This window comes from Maniola jurtina, chromosome 15 (genome assembly GCF_905333055.1).
Source record: "Maniola jurtina chromosome 15, ilManJurt1.1, whole genome shotgun sequence".
Taxonomy (NCBI): Eukaryota; Metazoa; Arthropoda; class Insecta; order Lepidoptera; family Nymphalidae; genus Maniola; species Maniola jurtina.
Genome location: NC_060043.1, coordinates 1,346,919 through 1,372,441, shown reverse-complemented (window position 1 = coordinate 1,372,441; position 25,523 = coordinate 1,346,919). Strand labels below are relative to the sequence as shown.

Here is a 25,523-nt window from a genome sequence, read left to right as displayed (position 1 = left end):
CATTTTTGCGTGCGTCAGCAACGTTTAATATACAAAAGTGAACATGCTGCGATATTGCATTTGCAGCTTGCTTTAGTCGTTTTTGACGCGCTTCGAGAAAATGTCCCCAAATGCAAAGACTCTTAGAGTGAATTTCATGATTTTCGACCTATTCGCATGTGCATATCTTCCAAAAAATGAAAATTATGATGCTATATTTATTCATTTTTATTCATTCGAATTTTTTCTTCTTTCCCTTCTATCGCACTCGCTTGGAACGCACGCTTGGACTGCGGGGCTGCACACTAACAAACTAAACACATTTACACACGGTGACGGTATGTATGGACCCTACTAATTATATTAACCCCTTTTACCCCCGGTTGGATCAACTTTACCCCACCATTGTATGACCCTGACATTCCGTGACTAGTAGATTACTCGGAAGACCAAGATGTTATTGAATTAGTGCCTAATATAATTTTGAACCCGGGATTTATGGAGTCCGATCCGACTCGACCCCGGGAAACGTACGCAGCATCAATCATCAAGTCGACGGAGTGTCCAGGGCCGGGGAAGCCTAGGCGTGTCTGATTCTCGTCTATACTCAACCTTAGAATATTCTATATTACCGATTCAGGACTTTTATCATGAGACTAAGCAATCGCGAGACAAAATTGCAAGTAAAATATTCGACAAGATGTGAAAATGCTCAAACAATCTACATACGTATCACCGACTAGATTTTAGACGCTTTAAATTTGACAATTTTAACGGGATATTTCCCTTTTGGAGACTTTGGAGACTGCTAAAGGGTAGTATTGCCAGTGTAAAACTTACGCAATCACTTTGAAGGCAACATACTTAGGATTACTGTAACAAGTATTAAAACATATTTTGGTCGATTTATCACATGTCCGTTGAATTAAATTTTGACTCAAGGGTAAAGGTGGACATATCAAAATGCATCAGAAGATTATTTTGTGATACTGAATTGGAGCGATAGAATATTCTATAGTTTGTAGCGTTTAGCTATTCGCTCGCGCCAATCGGCCGAATTGTACTGGCAAATTATTATTTTTCAAAATTTTGATGGTGACATCTCAAAATGTTCTGTAAATGTTGAAAAAACTAATTTGCTGTGTCTATTATTATAGATAGCTCTAAAATATACTGAGAGAGAACACTTTAGTATTATAAGCGTTCCATGTTTTTAAAAAGTCGTGGTGTTGCCATTGGTGAGAAAATGTACTAAACTAGCAATTCAACAATATCTTAATGATTTAGGATTAAAATAACCGAAAATAGTATAGCGACGCTGTAACAAAAATTCGACGCATCTGAAACTACTTGGGGATGTACCGACAAAAGCCATAGGCGAATTTGCTATCATTATATTCTAACTGCCTCAAGTTCCACGGCTATTCTGCAAAATAGTGCTTGCAATTAGTTTTTATAGAAACTTTACACACCGACGACGGCTTACAAGGCTGACATAGGCTTTATATTTTTCAAATATGGCAACACCAAGTCTCATTGTAATTTTGAATAATATTGCTTACCGTTCAAAGTAAAATTGTTAATGTTGCTAGCTGTAATAAAACGTAATTTTAATTATTTATTTTTGCAACATGAGTATGATATTATGTATAATATTTTTGTAAAAGGATCTCCGATAAAATTAAGGAAGTTATTAATATGGCAAAGTGGTTTTTGTTTATTAAATTGTGATTTTATACTGTGATTATTTTCTTCCAAAATATACCTACGTATGTTCATGCTTACATCTCCATATGCTTAACTTTGACAGTTGGGAAAGTGACATTGTTTACTGGAATAATTATGTTATCACCCATTTTTAGTAGTCACATTAGTTCCAAAAGCTGATGCCGTCAAAGTTACGCTTGTGGTGCTGTATTTTTGTATAGCAATAGAAAGTATGCTTTAGAATTATTTTTAATATAGATCTTATGGAGACTGTTTCCCAAATATCGTGTAATGTATAGGATTATATTAGTAGATAGAGTTTTATTAGAATAAGCTGTACACACACTGGGTGTAATAGCCGCGCGCATACCGCCCAGTGTAAATTTAGCCTTAGCACGGCTTTTATTAAAATATGGCTATGCAAGGCGTGTTTTGCAGGCGAATCAGTATAGCGCATCGCAGGGCAGATCAGGTATTTTGTTTTATAAACATTCATTGAGCTAACTTCGACCAAACTTGTGTAGTTTTAATTTAATAAAATTAAGTGACACATTATTAAACAAAAATTATATAAATTCACTAGGTAATTGCATTCCAAGAGACATTTACCAAATTGGAGTGCCTTGATAGTTTATTAATGATAGTGGTCATCAATTCGTTAGTACAGTACGATCAGCTTTAAAATTTAAAAGAAAATTTCCTACTATTTTTGAGCCTACTTTTTATTTATTAAGATATTTGAAAAAGCCCAGGTAAAAGGATTTTCATACAAGAAAATACCTGTTTTGGTCTGCGCTGCGCTTAACTATGTCGTCTGTGAGGGTTTCCAGCCTAAAGCTATTGCAGTGTTATCAGATGACAATATCGGTAGTGAATAGAATTATGTCGCAACTAGATGAAGTTATATTACACTCGAAGGCAATGATGCTTAAATTGTGAATGTATCTAATTCTAATAAAAGAATAGGCTGTATTCATTTGTCATTTATAAATCATTTACAGTTTGCTCTTGAAATAACTTGACCAGTAAAATCAAGATTACCTTTCTTACAGTTCTATAAGTTTTTAACTATTGGTTGTCTGGAAGAGTTCACTTTAGTGATAAGATCGCCCCTTTTTTTAAAGTATCTCCTGTATTTTTATTCGTTGTAATATTATTGTTAGCAATGAAGATGCTTAGTTAATTAAGAAATTTTGTTGACGACAAATGAATGCAGTGAGTAAGTTGTGGACTTGCATATGTATATTTTTAAAACAGATGGACATATAATATTGTTATCGAGTTGGAGAGCGGTTTATTTTTGTACACGCCGCGTAAGCATATCAGGTATGCCTTGGAATTTTAAATTTTATGATAATAATTAAATAATTATCACGTATGAAAGTGTCTTCACCTTCCTTTATTTAGAAAACTTCTGCACCATTGAAAGATATAAATAGATTTCAAGTGTCTATCACAGTCTATAACACCACCACATTATAAATCATCTATATATTTAAGTTAAAAATATAAGATGTCCATTATATCAATTATTCATATTTCTCGTTTTAGTTTTCGTGTTGTTGCATAGTCTCAATATCTTATCAGTTTTTTAGTGAGAGCTCAAAATATATTTTTTTTTAGATGTATCGATAAATCAACGATGTTCCTCGTTGTAATCTAACAAATTTTAATAGTCATCATACTTGTACACAATCTTTAAAGGCACATTTATGTTTACCAAACAATAAAGTTGTTTTGCTCTCGTATTTTGTAAAATGTTGTCATTTCGAATGGTGCAAAAGTTATCGCTACACTTTTGCTTTCTACATCTATTGCTCATTGCCTTTCTGTGTTTCACTACCTTTCTTATCTATCTCGTAGATAGATTTGTTGTTGATGCTTGAATGGATTTTTATTAGGTTCCTATACATCGTAATTATATATGTATCTGGCAGTTGCAAGTAACAAAAAAAAAACACATAAGTAAGTACTTATCCAACATAGAATAATTTCATAATCATACCATAATTACACAAGTTCTTACTAATATGAATATTAAAAAACTTTTCTTTTATTAAAACTAAACAACAAGCTAACAATATAAATAAGTTTACACTAAAACAACTTTTTACTAGAAAAAGTAGAAGCTTTACGAAAAAAATATAAAATTGTAATACCTGACAACAAGTTTTGTTTTTTTGGTGTCTACGTTTTGAACAAATTATTGTGCGAGTCTTTTCTCTGTCATTAGAATTAAGGCGCCGCATCTACCTACTGTCTACCGCATAACGACACCCCACGACACTGTAGTTTGTCTACATCGTAAGACTTAAGGCCCAAAGAATCCATCCCGGCATCAACCACGAACAAAACTCTTATATTCCTAAATAGTGTTGTGCTTGCTCTTGAAGGATCGAATCGAGTAATCGAGTAGAGTCTAGACTAAGTCTCTGCAATTATCTGTAATCTGTCCGTCTCGCGAACGTTATATATCGTGCTATCGTGTCAATTACGTCTACTGTACTGTCTCTATACGTGTAATGTCCGTGTGTGTGCACTGCTCTTTGAATTATTATAATTTTGCACGTCCTGTGATATAGATAGGTAGGCTGTGAATTTTCACAGGAGAAACTTCGGGACATGATATAATAAGTGTACTGAGCTCGTGTCTAAAGTTACAGACACATTACTGTGGTATGTTGCAACGATCGACAAGTCGGAGAACGTTGGCGATCCTTTGGTGATTGACATTCAATCAATTCACATGAAACTTTTTGGATACGAAACGTTAAGGTGTGTAATGCTCTTCCGGCGTCCGTGTTTACTACCACATAATATAACTTAATCAACTTCAAAACAAGAAGGAATAGACATGTTCTAGAAAAGCGCGTTTTATTGTTGACCTAATCATTGCCTTCCATAATAGTCGTCAAGCGAAAGCCTATCTTATAATAAAAAAGAGTAGTGCCAGGACAGTCTAATTTGCAGATTTTCATATTAAATGTATAAGCCCACGATCACCTTCTGTCGCGTCATGACAGAACACAACACAGTAATGTGTTCGCACCTTTAGTCGTACGCCCTGTAACACTTGGGCGAAAGCGTTCCTAATAGCCGTTCTTCACTTGGATGCAAATTGCAGCGGAAAAGCCCGAAAGAGACGCGAAACCATCAACTGCATCAACGATTTTCTCGAAATTAAAGAGCGGGCTTAACTTCTTAATCGCGTACAATATCTATACCTAATTGTATCATGTCCCAAGGTAAACCAATTTTGTTATTTATATGTATTATCTTATATCTCTTTATTATCAACAAGAAAATAGTCAATTTTGAACACTCTGATTCGCCATACAAATTAAATTAAATGGGTTCGCTACTTAACGAGTTTTAAAATAAGTATCATATCTTTTTACTGTGGTGTAAACTCCCTTGCTTGGCACCAAGCTGTATTGCATATGTTATGTCTACGGAAAGAATTTCGGAACGATCAAGATGTTTAGCTCGATTTATACGGTATTGTTAAGAGTTATAGTGATAGTAGGGTTGTATTAGGATAGTCGGCATAAGATAGCGGTAGGAAAGGCACGTAGATTAAATGAGCGAGAATCAAGACTGGGCTGAATTGAATTGAATTGAATATCAATTAAATTGTTTTCAGGCATGCAAATAAACTACTGTGTTGTGTTGCAGTATATCATGACTCTATATATTCTGTCGTGACTATCGATCAAACTAGGTATTACATTTTCATATCTATAATTTTGCGCTCAGAATTATAGCTAATATTGGCTAATATCTCCTTTTATTGGTCAATTATTAGGCGAGTGTAGAAAGGCACTGAGCGCCTTTGTGTTACTAAGACATTTTGTGCCTTTTCAAACTCATGCGCTTAGCCACATTGGTTGACGTTTCGGAATACACCACGAAATTATGACTCCGATTGCTTTCACGATCAATCTGATCGTGAAAGCATCACAATCGATCTGATCACGACACCCCACAACACGGTAGTTTGTCTACACCTTAAGGTTTGGAATTTGGATGTTTAAACTGTACAATATATTGTTTGTTGTGTGAATTAACAACAGCGCTTGACACCTGCCGCTTTTGCACGCATGCACGTTTTTTTAATGCTTTATTTCATGAAACTTATCCAAAATAATATACCTACGCTTAACGATAGTCGGCAAAAATAAAAATAAAATATTGCGTAACACACGTTAAACTGTCTCATTTTAAATCGTGCGTGATAAGAACATTTTTTTCAGTGTCTTGCCAAAATAGTGCATGTCACCACAGTGTTTTAAAAATGTTTTTAATTTTTCGTATTATTTTTGTTATATTATATATTTGTAATTTTTGTTTTTATCTCTAAAGTCAATGTACCTACTTTAATTGTTTTAAATGTCGTAGTGAGTACCCAGCTTGCGGTTCTTGTGTAGTAAAATGGCCTAAGCTTTTCAGCCATGTATCAAAAATACTTGTCTTTGGTCTAAAGAGCAGCTAGTTTATCACCAAAATGTTAAATAAAAATGAAGGCCAAATCATATTTTTTGAAACGTTCTTGCGTTGGGAGTATGATTTGATTCAAGTTTCAACACGCGGCTGGTTTCAAAAGTATGATTCTGCCTTAATCGTAAGGCCTGAGTAAAGTGTTAAGCGAGGCGGGGCGTGTACGGTTCGTCTCAACCACATGCGTTCACACACAAAAGCGTAATGAGTTGAATAGTGGTGTCCAGACACTACATGCTCTATTGTTGGTTTGACAGCACGCTGCACGCCCCACAGAACGCGCCTTACTCAGGCTTTACCATAAAGCTGCAAACACATCACTGTGTTGTTACGAAACCTATCGGGGCTATCAACCATTCAAAGCGCATTTCGAGTAACAGTCGTGCGTGCACGTGTTTATAGTAAGCTTTATGACACCGATGGCAGTCTGTCGCATCACAACACACGACAACACAGCAATGTGTTTGCGCCTTAAATCATTTACTTTATATTAAAGTAATTTTTAAATTAAGGTCGCCTTTTATAAGCACGTCCATGTGATAGGGCAGCGAAATGGTTATAACGTTACTTTGCCATTGTATCTCTAATAGATAAGCGTATGTTACCAAAATATTTGATTGATTGGCAATATTTTTCTATCGTATAGGTTATTTTAAGGTTAGTGTAAAGACTCAATCTGAAGGGAAAGGCAGAATGTATTTTTGGTGCGGATTTTATTGTAAGAAAACTTGAAATCAAAGCCTTAATAATTTTACTGGATGAAATAGTGATAGTAACTTGAGTACGTTTTTTTAATGTTTTTTTGTGTATGGTGCATATTTTTTTAATTGCAATATTCGGCAACGGCCTCTAGCATTTCTGCCTTTCGTCTTCCGATCTTCCTATTTATTAAGCTAAGCATAAAAAACCGTATCTGACTTCAGTACGCAGCTGTATTTGAGCGTCGATGCCACTGTCAGAATTCTAGAGTTCTGAGTTCTGCAATCCGCTATCAGAACTGACCTTTGACCAATCAGAATCCAACAGCTATTGTAGGTTTTTCAGAAAACTGACATATTTTTAAATCTCCTCTGTGTCTCCTAAGCTACTCAATATTGGAGAAGTGTAGTGTCTTAGTTGGGATTTAAAAAGCTGACATGTATCTACGTATAAAATATAATATGCTATGTCGGTTCTGATATTTTTCTATAAATTAAATTATAAATTGTGCATAGTTTTCTTTTCAACATTGTTAAAGAAAAACGGAAACAGATATTACATTGGTAAAAAAATATGTAAATACCTAGTCTATAGGTAACTCAATGACTAACGGTTCTGGATTCTAGCCCTTTATGGAACACAAGACTCTGGACTTGGACCTCTAGTGGGATTAACGTTTTGTAGTTTTTAAAACAAAACGCTTTACGTGTTAAATAAGAAACATAGATAATGTACGATCACAGTTCCATATGAAATCAATCCACATAAAATATTTCGTTTAAAAGAAAATCTATAACCTAGCTAATTTGTGTTTAATTTTGTGTTCATGAACATTAACAGTGTATTTTTCTAATAAAACTACATTATGAACGGCGTATTGTTGAAACTTTCAAATAGGTTCCGATTTATTTTTTAAGAAACAGTAGTTAAATATAATTGTCTAAACTGTTGTATTGTTCGACGGAAAAAAAACTATAAATGTGATTCAAATCGAATTATCAGATTGTTCCGTTAAATACTCAGTAATATTATTATTACAATGAATCTCATTCCGACAATGTGTTGTGTTGTTACCTATTAATATATTTTTTATCAAAAGACATTTTGATTTTTTAACCCGTACAATTTATAAATATGTTTTTTTATGTATATGTATGTGGGTTAGAGATAAGTACCTACATTATTACATTACAGCATAAAATTGAAACTTACACTTTACCGAAATATTTAGATGATAAGTTTTGCTGTCAGTCTATCCAGTCACTATCTGTGACCTTGCTGTGATGGGTGAATAACCTACCGTCATTGACTGTTTCTTGCATGACAAATATTATCTAGATACCTTAATCTCTGTTCTACCTATCATCTGATGCAGAAACTATCATCTAAAGAACGCCTGTTGTTCGCATAAACGCTCTTAATAACGAAAACACATTACTAGGTTGTGTTGTGTTGTGTTGCAACTTGCAATCTTTTTAAATCAGATTGTGTAAAGTAGATAGTACTGCGCTCTAGACGAATAATTCCGAACAAAAAATTGTAGGGTTGCAACTGGTTTTGCTTACAACTTGATGCCCAGTGTCATACTAATTCTGACAGCTTTAAAGAACACGATTTTTATTTAAAGCAGACCTTTCGTAAGTACTAACTACTAATTTAGTTCGGTGGTTTAACGCAATCCAGCACGATGATTGCCTTCAAGCGAGCTTCAACAACGCGTCAGAGCGCCACACAGTAGACTACTGCGCACTGAGCAATTTTTTGTATAAAATGTAAATTAACTCCAATTCTATTCCATCATACTATGTCACGACAGTTAACAACGCAGTAATGTGTTTTCACCTTAAATTGTGATCGTCGCCGTTGCAAAATAATAAAACCTGTTATTGTGATTTTGGAAATCCTTCCCATTAAAATACATTTTACACAAATATTTTGTTTTATTTACATTGAAATTAAAATAATTTAAAATAGATAAGTACTTATAAATTAATAGAAAATTTGCCTCCCGCCTTCTTACCGGCAAAATTTTTGTTTATTGTGAAACACGTGAATAGGACGTAATAAGGTACTAACTGGAAAAAGGTACTTTTACTTAAATATCACTTTTGTAATTTCTTAAAATGACTAGACCGATTTTGTTCAAATTAAGTGCAGAAAAACTCATCAAGGCATCTATAAATTATTATTATTGATCCATTGAAATATTTTTAAGTTAGGCAGCCATAGCATTTTCTGAGACTCTTCACGAAACATTGCTGTCTGAATCTGTGCTCTGAAAAGATAGATTTCAATATGTTAGAAATATTTCATAAGAATAATAATTTCCTAGTTCGAAGCATTCCTAACTCAAAGCATTTACCTAAAAGCCATTTGCCGGAGTCGGATGAAAAGGAACCTTTATAGGATCACTTTGTTATCTGTCTGTCTGTTGTGTCTGTCAAGAAACTCATAGGATACCTACCTCCCGTTGACCTAGAATCATTAACTTTTTCTGGTAGGAAGGTCTTAAAGCACAAGTAAGGGAAAAATTCGAAAACCGTGAATTTGTAAGCACAAATTCATGGTTTTCGTTTGGTGATGTAAGCACATCACAAAAAAATTGTTATATTTTTGTACGATGATAGTGGTACGGAACGTGTGCGAGTCTGACTCTCACTTAACTTTTTAAATATGCCTATCGTCAGTTTCACCTTTTATGGCGGTAGATATAGATAAGTGTACGAGTACCTTCAACTCAGTGTTCTGCAAAGCGTCTTGCAGCGCAATCAAGCCGGGGTCGTCAGGGGAGAACACCCGGCACTCCTCGTCGAAGAACCTCTCCATCTTCAGCTTTAACTCCTCGTTATATCGGTGCCGCTCCAGACTGAGCTCGTCTGAGCTTTCCGAGGAACTGCCTTGGAAACTTGAACAGAAGAGAATACTTAATTAGCTAGCAGCCTGACGACTTCTACACTATAATTTCTCATTAGATAAGTGTTTGTATAATTTCTTTTGAGAATAAATTCTTTAACCGCAAAGGGTGGCTTCTCCCACTAATCGGGCCATGCTTTCGAAAACGGAGCAACGGATTGGTGTGATTTTTGCATGAGTAGGTAATAGGTATAGTTAAAGACCTGGAGAGTGACATAGGCTACTTTTATCCCGGAAAATCAGTTCCCAAGTGACTTTCAATCGGCAGCAAGCATCCGAAGTCTTTCGTAGCCATTTCATTTTTTCCATGCTCCATTCCCAGCAGATAGATATCTACTGAGAATCGAACCTAGAACCTCGTTCATAGTAGATAATCGCATCTCGGCGAACATTTATATGAAATGCCTAAGGGCTCTTTTCTGCACAATGGTGCGGTTCGTTAAATACTCCAGTAAAATAATTAGGTACCTATACGGTAAATAAGTAAGTATATGTACCTACCCTACCTGTTCAATGAGTCGAGGTAGCCCGGAGGGAAGGCGTCCAATGCAATCCTGATTTGAACCCAGGGATCGCTGAAGCTCCGGTTCTTGAGCTGTAATAAAAAAAAAGGCATTGAGAAGAGAATAATTTATATTCCTTTCGCGGTTAGAAAAACATAGTAAGTAGACAGTGTTGTCAAGTTGGAAAAAATTGGTTTCAAATCGAAATACAGATTGGTGGATTTCCTTCGTGGTCTCGTACGTTCGCAAACATGATCTACTAGCCGATGCCCGCGACTTCGCCCGCGTGGATTAAGGTTTTTCGAAATCCCGTGGGAACTCTTTGATTTTCCGGAATAAAAAGTAGCCTATGTGCTAATCCAGGATATTATCTATCTTCATTCCAAATTTCAGCCAAATCCGTCCAGTAGTTTTTGCGTGAAGGAGTAACAAACATACACACACACATACAAACTTTCGCCTTTATAATATTAGTGTGATAGTTCTCTATAATGTTATATGGAGGCGTGCATGTGGGCATTTGTCCACGTAGCAAGAGCCACAAAACACAGATCGCAGACTTACTACGGAAGCTAACCATACTTAACTAAATAAGACCTTAGAACTAAGTAGGTACTACCATTCTATATCTCCCGTAATCAATCTCTGAGTCAGTCATCGCCCTGGACAGCGCCAGGCTGGACTCCGAGCTGACAGTCCTGACGTCCAGCTCATCGATGCTCACAGAAGTCACGCTGTCACTCTCCAGCTCTTCAGGTTCGCTCCAGATGTAGGGCTGCACAGACACGTCATCCGGTATGTCCAGGTCGTTGACCAGCTGCGACCGCGTCGCGGGGATCGTCTCCAGGATTGATTGGAACATGTTCATTTTGGGAGGAAGGTTGCAAACATTCCTTTGCTTTGATTATTATTGCCCACTTTATCTTCTTCTTTACTCTAAATAAAAAGACTTGTTGTGACTGACTGCATCATCACCTACCATCAGGTGAGATCACAATACCTGAAAGAGCTAATTGATTATAAAACCGGCCAAGTGCGAGTCAGACTCACACACCGAGGGTTCCGTACTCGGGTATTTTTTCCGACATTTTGCGCGATAAAGCAAATAAGTACTATTATGCATAAAAATAAATAAAAATCTGTTTTAGAATGTACAGGTATAAAAGCTCTTTCATATGATACCCTACTAGGTATAGTTATCTTACTTTGAAAATTGAAATACATTCAAAATTTTTTTTGGTGATATAATCACAAATTCACGGTTTTCGTATTTTTTCCTCTACTTGTGAGTTGTGCTATAAAACCTACCTACCTGCCAAATTTCATTGTCTAGATCCTAGGTCAACGGGAAGTACCATTTAAGTTTATTTGACAGACACGACAGGCTGACAGACAACAAAGTGATCCTACCTATAAGGGTTGCGTTTTTCCTTTTGAGGTACGGAACCTTAAAAAGGCCAGGAACAAAATATGGCGGAAAATAATTGCAACCGGAATTCAAATGACGTGTCGTAGGTATGAAAATGTTAGGAGACATACCTACCTACCTGCTGCGTGATGCGTGGAAAAGCCGAAGAAAATTTAGGTAGGTAGGTGGTACCTACGCTCGCAATTTTTCGATAGCTTTATGTCTGGCTTTTACTAAGTAACTTTTAATCTATTGAAAACCTTTTAAATTAAAACACCCGATTCACAAAACACAAATAACAAAGAGCTTTTAACATAAGTAAGTTTCCCACTTGAATAAGTGTGCTTATGATCACTCGAGTTACTTAGCTTATTCAAGCACGTACTTAGTCGAAGAGGCACTATAAAGAGGGTACACACGAGCAGGTCTAAGGTCATGTAGCCACAAGGGGTCGCGTCGGAACAAAGCGTCGCAGTGGCAAAGAACCTGACCTGCTTAGCTCAAGTTTGGTCGATAGCTTACGTGATACCAAACACGCAATGTCACTGCAGTCAAACCGTTTTTGAGCACGTAAATTAGTACTAAGGCCCAGTTGTATGACAAGCGGTTAAAGTTACATTATGGTTAACGAACCCATACTAATATTATAAATGGAAGTGTATGTCTGTCTATTACGCTTCACGGTCTATACTTTTAACCAATTTTGACGGGTAAAGAGATAGCTTGCATCCCGGAGACGAACATAGCTAGGTACTTTTATCTCGGACAATCAGAGTTCCCGCGGGATTTTTAAAGACCTAAATCCCCGTGGACTCCAAAACCTAGTGTCAGGTAGTCACAATCCGTCACATTGTCGGAACAAATCGTCGCAAAGGCAAAGAACCAGAACTGCGTAGCTCAGGTTTCGTCGATAGCTTAGACAGCTTATGTGCCACGAAACACGCAATATCACTGCAGTCGAACTGTATTTGAGCACGTAAATTGGTACTAAGACCCAGTGGCAAGACATGTGTTAAACGTTACGGTCAGGGTCGGCTCTAACCCATATACTCGTAGTAGCGCCCAGATGCAATATGCAATCAATATCCTGGCGCCCTCCAGTCGGCGCGCAATCAAAATGGAAAATCTACCTTCACAAATTATATTTTCGCCAGATAGCTAGCATGTGCCTTTAGTAGTGAAGCGACATTAAAAATATAATTTTAACCAATTGCCTTAAGACTGATTTCACGTTGAAATAAAAGTTATACCTAAGTGTAGAGGGTGGAAAATTATGAGTAAATGAAATGTGTACCATATTTATATTTTTAATTAAAGGAGCCACTTATAGTGGTTGCTACCGCCCGCCGTTGGCCTTAACAAGCCGGCACTGGTTAATTATTACGGTTATGGTAAAATCCATAATAATTAATATTATAAATGAAAAAGTCATCTGTCTACCTTTAAACCAAAATTGTATCTTTAACCTTAATCATGAAGGTATAAATATTGAATACAGATTTGTGCAATTCACTTTGTTTTTATTAGTACTTATATAACGTAATTTTAACCGCCTGTCATGCAACTGAACCTTAGCCATACTAAAAACGAATACTCAGCAACCTTTGACTAGGTACCTTATTGTTCTAATAGACAGCTTATTCGACTGCGGACCTTCAGGTCCAAGGTTCAAGTCCGTGGTAGGGCATGAAAAGCTACTGGGGTATTTTGTAAAGAAATTCTCAGTAACAGCCTGAAATTGAGAAATTGGTGGATTGGATACAATAGGCACCTATCCTCTCGCCTCAAAGGTGCCTCAAAGTGCGTCGGAGAACTCGTAAATGTCGTTGGCCCTGCTGCGCACTGTGACATCACACTAATATTATAAAGGAAAAAGTTTGTATGTGTGTGTGTGTGTGTATGTTTGTTACTCCTTCACGCAAAAACTGCTGGACGGATTGGGCTGAAATTTAGAATGGAGATAGATTATACCCTGGATTAGCACATAGGCTACTTTTTATCCCGGAAAATGAAAGAGTTCCCACGGGAATTTTAAAAAACCTACATCCACGCGAACGAAGTCACGGGCATCAGCTAGTTTAATAATATAACTAAGTATGGCATTATAACGTGATGTTCCCTGACCGGAAAAAAACTCAACAATGATGAGATTATTTATTCTAGGAACCCTAATTCGCTAAAAAAAATAAAGGTACTTAAATACTTATAGGTCCATTCTTAAATTGTAATGCATCGGTTATTTTCACGAAACGTTGTCGCTGACATAAACAGACATTTTGTTGAATTATTATCATTATCAACTGTCCACTAACCATAACTAATGCTAATATTATACCTACCTAGGTATGTTACAATGTGACCAATCTGGTATGTAACTTAGGTACTTATGTAGGAACATAAAATAAACATGACTGTGTGGCATTATTTATAAAAATATAATACTTTAGAGTTAGACATGCTAAGGCATACCTAATCAGTAATCACATAATTTTTTCTGTACTTACCTCACAAATATATTTAGGTACCTAGGTACTTAATAATATAATGCGTACATAATTGTACCTCGTGATTTCTTCTAGTAAAATTATTCCACAGTTTAAAGCCACAGTTTTACGTGCTGTGGCTATATACTGTGATAACCTGCGCTCTAATATTATGGTGTGGAAAATTAAATTGAATGATCGTGTAACAATGTAGGAAGGTACCTGCCTAATATATTTGCTTATAGATCTACCATCTTAGTGATCACAATTGTTTAAAAATGCGCAAGTTATTTAGCATCTTCTTGCTAAATGCATAAACTCTGCAAACATGTTACTCACATTGTAGAGTCGTCTTACTAAACTAAGTCTTCTACAAAGTACAGTCACAAAATACAGTCGCCACTATAGATTTAGAGTCAAAGAACTTAGAATACCTTTTTTTTTTTCTTATACAGCAGGGAAAATCCTCATTGACACCCACTGGGTAGTGCCGGACTCTTACCGGCTAAAACCCCTGCTGTCTCCTTGTTGGCTGTGTGCCCGCCTCGCAGCCTAAAATACAGCACAACAGTTTTGCCCCTTCACATCTACTTTTTTCCCTCCTTTTCTAGAAGTAGGTATTCTAAAGAACTTAGAATACCTACTTCACTATACAATCGGCACCGTAGAGTCGTAGAACTGTGAAGACTCTACAATACAATCGCCCTTGTAGACTTGGAGTAGTAAAACTTAGAGTTTAACTATACAATCAGCTCTATAGAATCATAGAACTTAGTAGATTACAAGTGTACGTCTAAATTAAAAATTTATAACACCCCCGACAAGTGAAGGTTACAGTAACTAGAAAAGAGCTGATAACTTTCAAACGGCTGAACCGATTTTCTTGGATTATAGCTAAGAACACACTCGATCAAGCCACCTAACAAACAAAAAAAAAAAAAATTAAAATCGGTTCATTAGTTTAGGAGCTACGATGCCACAGACAGATACACACGTCAAACTTATAACACCCCTCTTTTTGGGCGGGGGTTAACAATACAGCTGGTACTATACAGACGTAGAGACGTAGAACTTAGAAGACCACAATACAGATGGCAATGTAGATGGTATGAAGAGTCAAAGAACTTATATAATACTTCACTATACAATCGAGACTGTAGATTCATACTTAGAACTTAGGAGACAATTACAGTCAGCACTGTAGACTTTAGAGTCGTAGAATTTAGAATAGGTATTCTACAATGCAGCCGACATTACCCAATACTGTTATTTTAGACTAGCGCTTGGCTGTTATCAGACTTGCTTGATTGGTTCACATTCGAATGAGAACCAAACTAGGTTTGTATGGACCGAGTGACAGAGAGGCTGCCGCGCCGTCAAGAACGTCCGCGGGAAGTCATGGAGCTAGAAAGCATGTTTCTAATTGGAATTAACGGTTATTATTAAAGGTCATCATAATTTTAGTCTTAAGGTAGTCACTTTTTTACCCGCGTACGGCAATGCCAAAAGGAAGGGTTATGATTTTAGCAATCTATGTATGTTTGTATATAAGTGTGTTCCACTGTAACGCCTAAACTACTGATCCGATTTTAATAAGTGAGGTGTCAATCAATTCGTCATCAGGGTCCGGGTGACATAGGCTATATTTTATACGAAAAAAATTGAATTGACGGATGTTACATCCAAATAATGGGGGTCTTCGTGTAAAGAGTGTGATATCAAATGAAAGAGGAAAAAATATGATTTCATACTCGTAATTATTATAGATTTGTTAACATACAACGAGCGACAGAAAAATAATTTTACTATATTTCTATCGCTACCCATCGGAAGTTCGCGGCTAGTAGTTAGTAGGTAAGGTTTTAGTGTTGTTGAACTTCATCTTGTACTTAAGTCCTTCTTTATGGTGTACGACTACGAGTGACTCTATAAAATCATTAAAAGCAACAGGCAAAGGAATGTATATTCCGTGTGACGTACGTGCAAACACACGAACACAACGTGCAGTGTCTGTGACGTAGATATCACATCAGATATTATGGCATTCTGCCCAAACCCGTCAGTCCTACACGCGGCGCCCGCGAGAACCGTCGTGACTTGCTTACATACAAACATTATGTACATTCTCTGATAATAATATAATCGAGCTAGTGCAGTGCGTTCGGTTCGATTGATAGTGCTAACTGCGCACATAAGCGCCGACACATCGCCCGCTTTTGTAATATAAACTACAAAATCAGCTGATACTCATAGTGATAGTGAGTGTTAATCTACATGGTACGGCTCCACATAGGGATTCGGCAAACAATTCGTCGTATCGCGAACCGTAGCCGGCGGCGATCGTTTCGTTTCGCGCATTCGCGCTAACCCGAATGGTTGGAGCGACTATAGATTTTATTTTAAATCCTGCGAGAATTTTTCGTCTTTCCGGAATATATATATGTAGTTCTTATAAACTACAGGGAGTCGCGCTACAAATGTCCCCTAATGAAAATGCGGCTTAAATCCTGCGAGAATTTTTCGTCTTTCCGGAATATATATGTATATGTAGTTCTTATAAACTACAGGGAGAACTGTTTGCTATAACAAAATATTTTACGTTTGCCGGCCGGCTGATTTGCCAAACTTACTCAAAATATATCATGGACAAATATGTATGGATCCAGGTCCTTGAATCCCTCAACAGTGCTCGACAGTAAACATACTATGACATAAATTGCACCTCGGAAGCTTACGGCTTGAACATTGTTGAGGGATTTTGAGGAATTGGACCAAAATGACTTTTTGTCGAACACAAAACATTCGCCATATCCCCATTTCCGATTCCCATTGTGGCCAGTTGATTTGCCGAATGCCGAACTATCGTTAGAGAGCATATTGATAGCCTAGTGGTCGGTCGACCTCCTATTTATGGGTTAAGTGGTTTGGGGGTTTTATCCAACGGTAAAGGAAAACATCGTGAGGAAACCTGCATACCTGAGAGTTCTCCATAGTTTTCTCAAACGTTTGTGAAGTTCGACAAACCGCACTTAGTCTGCGTGGTGTACTATGGCCAAGTTTTTCTAATTCTGAAAGAAGACCCTTGCTCAGTAGTGAGCCAGCAACGGGTTGATGATGATGATGATCATTCAAAAAAATTTCGAAACACTAAACATTCGCCGTATCACGATTCCCGATTCTCAAATAGTGTGACCAGTTAATGTTTGAATCATTTGCCGTATCCCGATAGTGGAGCCTTAGCAATAGTGAGTGTTGTTCTCCAGAGATGGTATTAGAGTTGTGCTCACCAGTCATGCGATAGTGCGCTCCGATGGACGCGGTGAACGGGCCGTCGCTGCGGCTTCGCGGCGGCGTCAACAACAACTGTGACAACAAGAGCCATGAGCTGAACTTGTGCACCAGCGTCATGTCGCCGGAGACGCAGCGGCTGCTGCCGCCGGTGACAGAGACCATCATGACCAAGCCGTTCCCCATACGAGGTATAGTATTTTCTTTCTTTTTTAACTTCACCTCCTCCATCGTTCTAACAACAGCGAGAAATCGTGAGCGTTTGGTATCATTTTTTTTATAAAAAATAGCGAGCGGGTCACCTGATGTTAAGTGATTACCGCCGCCCATGAACATTTGCAGCATCATAGATACCGCCGATGCGTTGCCGGCCTTTTAGGAATTTGTTGGTCTGCCCCTTGAATAACCCCATGTTGTAATTTAATGGGAACACCGCCGATGGAAGTTCATTCCACAGTTTGCATGTGCGTGGAAAAAGGATCTGGCACAACGGGCGGTCGTAGTGCACCAGGCACCCCGGTGGTGAGGGTGAAATTGCTTGCTGTGAATCTTTATGTGATCGACATCCAATCTGCTCGCACTAAGCGTTTTTGCTCAACGTTTCTGGTACAAACCGCTAAGGTCTGGAACGCGCTTCCTGCGTCCGTGTTTCCTGCCCCGTATAACTTGGGTACCCTCAAGGCAAGAGTGAATAGGCAGTAGGTATCTTCTAGGCAAACGCGCTCCAACTTAGACCTCATCATTGTTTTCTTTAAGATCGTTAAGCGCAGGCCTATCATGCAATAAAAAAAACTACACTGCGCTTGACTGCAGTCACACCAAACAGTTAGGTATAGGTGATAAATGATGATGGAACCTAAGGTAAGGTGGAGCGAGCCTGCTAGAAGATGCCTATTTTCTTTTAAAGAAAGGTAGGGAATATACGTCTTCTTAGACCTGGGGGCGTTGGCACCCTTTCTTTAGTTTTTAGTTTTTTTTTAATTAAAAATGTTATTACAATAAATCTTAAAACTAGCCTTCTAGTACAAATTATGCCATTTCTGCTGCGGCTCCGGAGAGGTCTAATGTTGATGTCTTTATTCTTCTTCTTCTCAGATCAGGGCGCGTTTGGAACCCTCGTAGCTAACTAAACTAAACTACTTTGTACTAGTTACCGACTATACTTTATCTAATTTAAGTAGATTCGATTAAGAAACGGCTTTACAATAACCAACCATGAAATAATATGGCTTCCTAGACTACAACTATAGTAATTTATACAGCCAGTGTGAACTAGTACAGCTGTGCCTGTACTGTACAGCTGTGCTCTTTGTGCGTGGCTAGTGACTGGCTTCATCGTCATGATCATGATCAACCCATTTCCGCCCCACTACTGAGTACGGGTCTCCTCTCAGAATGAGAAGGATGTAGGCCATAGTTAGTCTGCCACGCTGGCCCAATGCGGATTGGCAGACTTCACACACCTTTGAGAACATGGAGAACTCTCAGGCATGCAGGTTTCTTCTTTTTTTTTTATATATACTGTTAATTTCGCTTGTGTCCGCCGCCGTGGGTATGGTGTCCATACTAAAGTGCCCGTTTACCTTTAAATATGTTTTGTGTACCGGTATAAAACAATAAAATCAATCAAGTAAACATTTCTTGTACCTCTTGCACCCATGTACTTTTAACTCTGTACCCTTCAATGTGGTTCTTTATCTTAATCAATAATTGAGTTATCTTTATTTACATATTTGCTTTGTCAATCGAGTGAGTATTTTACCGAAATTAGGTTAATGATTGATTTGAAGTGTTTTATTTTTTACCGACTTAAAAAATGAAAATCCTTTTAGTACGTTCCTACATAGAGTTCTCTGTATTCATTTCAAAAGAGAGCCACCCCTACTGAGATTTTGGAACTGATTAACCTGCAGATAAAAAAATAGTACCTATTTAAGTAATTAAAGAATTTTAATACCCTGGCCCTGTTATAAGGTCCTATGTCCCCTAAGTGGGGCAGAGAGCGCTCCGCTACACCTTTGATGGAAATAGACACATCGTTTCGAAGTTTAGCTCTTATCTTTGGTGGAAAGGCAGCTTTAGCGGCGTCAAGGATGCGATCGTTAAGATTTTATAGGTCAAGGGTGAACTCGGTTGAAAACTTCGTGATTGTACTTTCGAGTCTTTCCTAGATTCTAGATAAGTATTTATCATTTTTTTTCTATTTTTATTCACTACTAGATAATAAAATATGAACTATCTTAGTCCACGTGAATAGAGGTTTTTTAAACCCGTGGCAACTCTTTGATTTTCCGGGATAAAAAGTAGCCTATGTTCTAATCTAAATCTAGGATAATATATATCTCCATTCCAAATTTCAGCCAAATCGGTCCAGTAGTTTTGACGTGAAGGAGTAACAAACATACACACAAACTTCCGCCTTTTTAATATTAGTATGAAGTGTGACGACTTCTAATAGGTACATTAGTAGAAGAAGTCTTTGTTTATAGTAGAGCTAATGTTAGGTATCTAAAACATATCCTCTTGAAGGTTATTTTAACTATTTTTTTATGGTAATTTCTTCATACCTACTACGTTACTAAGTAACTTTTTTAAGACATAATAACACTAACTTATAATATTATTATACCGTGCTTAGACTTAGTTACAAGTTAAACAATGCAATCATTAGGTAGGGAATAACGCGAACGCGTTGAATGCACGACTTATCTAGGTACTTATGATATTATTATGTAGGTATCTACCTACATGATAATATAACGGTCCAGATGCTGGTAAGTGACATTCATGCATGCATGGTGGTTAAAGTTATATTACGGTAAGTAATGGTTAGGTTAGGTTAGCCCGCAAAATTCAAATTTAATTTGGTTTTTCGCAATTTGTTAATTAATACGACAAAGTAGGCTTATGGCATTCTAATTCCAACAATGGCAGTATCATCTTCACAGGATTACATAAAAATCTTTACTTGAAAGTGTTTAGTTTAAGAAATTAGTCAAAATAATGAGTTTGACCTGAGTTACTCACAAATTCATGAACACATTTTGATTATTTTTTTGTTAGGTAACCACAAATTCACGGTTTTCAGATTTTTTCCTTTACTTGTACTATGAGACCTACCTACCTGCCAAATTTCATGATTCTAGGTCAACAGGAAGTAGGTACCCTATAAGTTTTCTTGACAGACACGACAGACGGACAGACAGACAGACAGACAACAACTTAGAAGTTTGCAAAATTAACTTATTACTAGAAGGTACTTATTATTAGTAGTAAGTAGTACCTATAATGTACCTACCTATATTCTATCTAACAATCAGCGATTTCAATCATCTCATAACCGTACCGCACTTATTGCATTAGATTTCCATTGAATCTCATTTCGATTAAAGCTCTCAATTCTCTCTGGGTCAGATTAAACACGGTACAATGTAATTCTGATAACAATATCACTGATTTTTTTTTCTCTCTCTCGTCTGGCTTTACAAAGATTAGCCAATGTCAAGTTTGTAGTTATTGGTAACAAGTTAGTAAAACTATACAAGTATGGACCCCGTCTGTGCCGGCGCTCGCCGACATACGCACGGCACCCCTTAGAGCGCTTTCCAGTCAGTTTTAATAAAAAAAAACACTCCAAAAAGGCAGGGCACGCCAACACAGACGAAGTCATCACGGATGTTACATTCATTCATCTCAGTGGACGGTCACCAACCAATCACAAACATAGAATTTTTAAACATTTCATAGAACATTCGAAATTCAATTCGAAAATATTTTAAAAAAACATTGTTTCGTTTGTGATTGGTTGGACTCAAAATGGTTAGCACCCTCTGAGATTTTTGGCACCAACCAATCACATACATGTTTTCATAAAACATTCGAAATTCAATTCGAAAATGTTTTCAAAAAACATTCGAACTTCAATTAGAAAACATTGTTTCGTCTGTGATTGGTTGGACTCAAAATGGTAAGCGCCCGCTGAGATTTTTGACTCTATCATTTGTATGCATCGATGAGACAGATAGTGCGCTATCTAGGTACTAATTTCATTCCGCGGATAGAGTAGTGGGCATCCATTCTATCTGTTGTATGTTGTACTATATGTTATACTATGTTAATGACTACAAATCGCATGCAAAATCACAACCGCATTTGGGCGGATGTTTATGTTAAAAATAAATTATTTCTTAGGAATTATTAAATAGAGGGTTTTCCTAAATTCGTAAAATCCACCGCTGTTAGTTTTAAGTTTGCTAACCATTTTAAATTATCGATTTCACTAAAAAAAAGTACCTACATCTCATCACGTTAAATGTTTCACACGTCTGTGAATTTCATACAAGCTCTCTTACTAAGCGAGCGTTTTGACGTTTGATAAAAAGTCACTGATTTGACTAGCAGTCATCATCCCTATTCATACGCGAGGGCAGACTCATTTTCTTAGAAACGTCCTCGTCATCAAATAAATCACACTAATATCACACTAATATTATAAAGGCGAATGTTTGTGTGTATGTGTGTGTGTGTGTGTGTATGTTTGTTACTCCTTCACGCAAAAACTAAGTAGGTACTAAACGGATTTGGCTGAAATTCAGAATGGAGATAGATAATATCCTAGATTAGCAAATAGGCTACTTTTCATCCCGGAAAATCAAAGAGTTCACACGGGATTTCGAAAAACCTAAATCCACGCGGACGAAGTCGAGGCGTCAGCTCGTAATTTAATAAGAAAAAGTTGAAAACTAAAACTACGACTGCGATCGTCTTAATAAACGCTGAAATATAAGAGTAAAATTATTTTTCTGCCGCTTGGTATATGTTAATGTTGTTGTACAAATATATTCATGAGCTCAGAATTTTCTCCTCTTTTATTTGACATCCCACTCGATATAATAGCAAAAAAAAATTTTCACTCACTTCACTCTGGATTCAAAAAAGCGCCCTCGCCGTAAAAATATTATTTTGCTCCCTTATTATACAATCTACTATTGGATATCTCCACTTTGTTTGATGTAACGTCCGTTGTCATTTCTTTTCGTATAAAGTATAGCCTATGCCTTCCGGACCTTTCCAACGAATCAATTGACACCTCATTCATCAAAATCGGCCCAGTAGTTCAGGCGCTACGGTGGAACAGAATCTCGATACAAACATATCCTTTCTTTTGGCTTTGCCGCATTCGGGTAAAAAATATGTCTCCCACGCCCACGCCCAAAGTCGCGTTCGTAAGCTAAACGAACAAAGTATTACCGTATTACAGATTACGATTACAGTAATATCTTCAAGGTGAATGTCGAGATAACATGACGGTATGATGCACGTGCTGCATCAGTGTACTCGACGTAGATCTACGCTATCTAAGTCAAAGTCAAAGTCAAATTATTCATTCAAAACTAGCTGATGCCCGCGACTTTGCCCGCGTGAAGTTAGGTTTTTAAAACCCCTATTTCACACTCTAAATCCACGCGGACGAAGTCACGGGCATCACCTAGTCTATCATAGCTATTAGCTTCTCCATCACAAACTTGTTTTCAAAAATACATTCGAAATTCAATTCGAAAACGTTTTCAAAACAATGCGAAATTCACAAACTTCAATTATTGTAAAACGTAGTTTTATTTTGTGATTGGTTGGTGGCTCAAAATGATTGACGCCCACTGAGATTTTTGGCTCTGTCATTTGTATGGGATTACGTAATATATACTAACTTCTTTCCGTGGATAGAATAATATATTGTGTAGTCGCCTTTTATCGCCTAAGTGCATTGATTTACAAACTAAAAAAAAATATACTTGCCACTACCAAGGTTAGCTGGTCGCTGCCTAAGTGGCAAGTATAAATTCGTCGACAGATGGCGCTGTAAGATATTGCAGCGCGTCATTATATTAGAGTTCATAAGGGTATATGGGTATAAGGACACTATAACTGCGAACAACAATGGCTGGCTGGCGCCCCATTATCCATTCTATATATAAATTTTTGAAAAGTCTGCAATCCTGATACTTCTTAGTTACCATAGTGGTTGCAGACTATATAGAGTAGAAAGGAAATTCGCTGTTGGCTCTAGAAACGCCGTCGCCGATAATATTTCAAACTAGCTGATGCCCGCAGCTTCGCCGGCGTGGATTTAGGGTCTAAAATCCCGTGGGAACTTTTGATTTCCCAGGACAAAAGTAGGGCCATGGAGTATTAAGTGCAAAAAAATTACGAGACATTTCACCGCGATTAATAGCCTCATCGGGTGACAGAAGATCTGAAGGCTGGCTCATTTTTTTTGCGCAACGGATCAGCCTGGATGTCCAGCGCGGGTATGCCGTCAGTACCACCACCACTCTTGGCACCATTTCACGCGAGCATGATTTGTATAGTAATTATTAGATAAGGCTAGCTTTCAGTTTTATTGTAATACTAGCTGTGCCCGCGACTTCGTTCGCGTGGAATAGTGACTTTTCGGGCAGCGTGATTCTTTAAATTGACATAACTTTTTTATTTATGAACCGACTGACATGAAATAAACACTAAATGTTAAGTGAAGCTTACTACAATATATTAGTGAAAACCGTATCTAAATCGAATAAGTCGTTTCTGATATTAGCGTGCACAAACACACAGACAAACAGACAAACAGACAAAAAAAATTAATTACAATTTCGGGTTCGGCATCGATATAATAACAAACCCTGCTACTTTTTTTTTATATATTTCCATTGTACAGACACCACTTTTCTACAATTTTATTATTTTAATTGTAATATTTTCAACTTAGATAAATGCAATACCTGCATGAGTCAATCTTGCATATAAGATGTAAGTAAGTAGTTTTGATTTATCGACTCAAAGAAAACACAATTCTTATCTACAGCAATAATTGAGTTGTCATCTTGTCAATAAAGTTACAACAACTGATAAGCACGATAAGTAGGTAGTCGTTATCTTGTAAGATATGGATGATCTTTATAGCGCATTGTGTATTCAGTAGCTAGTATGTCACTGAGCTATATAAAGCATTTAAATTGGCTATCACACTAATATTATAAAGGCGAAAGTTTGTATGTGCGTGTGTGTGTGTGTATGTATGTTTGTTACCCTTTCACGCAAAAACGGACGGATTTGGCTGAAATAGAGATAGATTATACCCTGGATTAATACATAAGCTACTTTTTATCCCGGAAAACAAAAGAGTTTTCACTGGATTTAAAAAATATATATCCACACGAAGTCGCGGGCATTAGCTAGTTAGATATAAATCTCTCTATATCTCTGTCTTTCTCTTTGGGTCGTATTCCTCTCATCGCTAAGGGTCCCGACCGTTTCCATTAGTTATAAATATTTATTGGTGGATTTCCAAAAAGTCACACTCAATCGTGTCACAGTAGACTCGTTGGGACCTAATTGATTTTTTCTCATCAAGTCACACTGTTACCAATTGCAACTATGTATTATATTAACCCCCGACTCAAAAAAAGGGGTATTATAAGTTTGACGTGTGTCATCTGTGTGTCGGTGTATCTGTATGTTTGTGTATCTGTCTGTGGCACCGTAGCTCCTAAACGAATGAATCGATTTTGATTTAGGTTTTTTGTCTGAAAGGTGGCTTGATCGAGAGTGTTCTTAGCTATATAATCCAAGAAATTCTGTTCAGCCGTTTGAAGATTATCAGCGTTTTTCTAGTTTTGTTACTAAGCCGCTTATTAGAATCCGACCAATAGGTACATATTAATAGTATCCAGCCAAATTCTAATAAGGCAATGCACTGGCATGGTAGTGCGTAATGCGTAGGTATAAATTGAACAAATCTTTACAAGATTAAGTTAAGTTAAGTTAAGTTAAGTTAGTTTTTAAGTTTTATATTTTAAATTTTATATTCTAGGTTTTATATTTTTTATTTGTATTTTTTTATTTTTAGTTTTGTATATAAGCGTCATTATTTGTAATACTATGTTTATGTGTCGGTTTCAATGAATAAATTTTATTCTATTCTATTCTAAGATAAAAAGTTTAAAAAGCGTGAAATAAAAACTTATGGCCAGCGTTAGAAAATTGTTT

At 37.0% G+C, this 25,523-nt stretch overlaps 3 protein-coding genes across 11 annotated transcripts in view; 2 read left to right on the top strand and 1 right to left on the bottom strand.

The window, feature by feature from the left end:
- Positions 1-8,813, top strand: part of LOC123872706 — a 62,673-nt gene extending 53,860 nt beyond the window's left edge. The window contains exon 7 of the mRNA XM_045917161.1: positions 416-8,813. Within this exon, the coding sequence (XP_045773117.1) occupies positions 416-573 (158 nt within the window). The 3' untranslated portion in view covers positions 574-8,813. The remainder of the gene's footprint in view (positions 1-415) is intronic.
- A 155-nt stretch (positions 8,814-8,968) lies between these two features.
- On the bottom strand, positions 8,969-11,901 carry LOC123872707. Its single transcript, XM_045917162.1, has 5 exons — positions 11,846-11,901; positions 10,918-11,234; positions 10,302-10,390; positions 9,613-9,787; positions 8,969-9,157 (listed from the first exon to the last, which is right to left on the bottom strand). The coding sequence occupies exons 2-5, from the start codon at positions 11,164-11,166 to the stop codon at positions 9,128-9,130; spliced, it is 543 nt and encodes a 180-aa protein (XP_045773118.1). The 5' UTR covers positions 11,167-11,234; positions 11,846-11,901; the 3' UTR covers positions 8,969-9,127.
- A 4,301-nt stretch (positions 11,902-16,202) lies between these two features.
- The window catches only part of LOC123872703 (6-phosphofructo-2-kinase/fructose-2,6-bisphosphatase), a 32,692-nt gene continuing 23,371 nt past the window's right edge, over positions 16,203-25,523 (top strand). Inside the window, exons 1-2 of one of the 9 annotated variants that reach the window (XM_045917156.1) lie at positions 16,203-16,466; positions 17,419-17,668. In XM_045917156.1, the coding sequence (XP_045773112.1) occupies positions 17,500-17,668 (169 nt within the window). In that variant the 5' untranslated portion in view covers positions 16,203-16,466; positions 17,419-17,499. The remainder of the gene's footprint in view (positions 16,467-17,418; positions 17,669-25,523) is intronic. The other 8 variants (XM_045917152.1, XM_045917154.1, XM_045917155.1 and 5 more) reach the window with 8 other exon arrangements.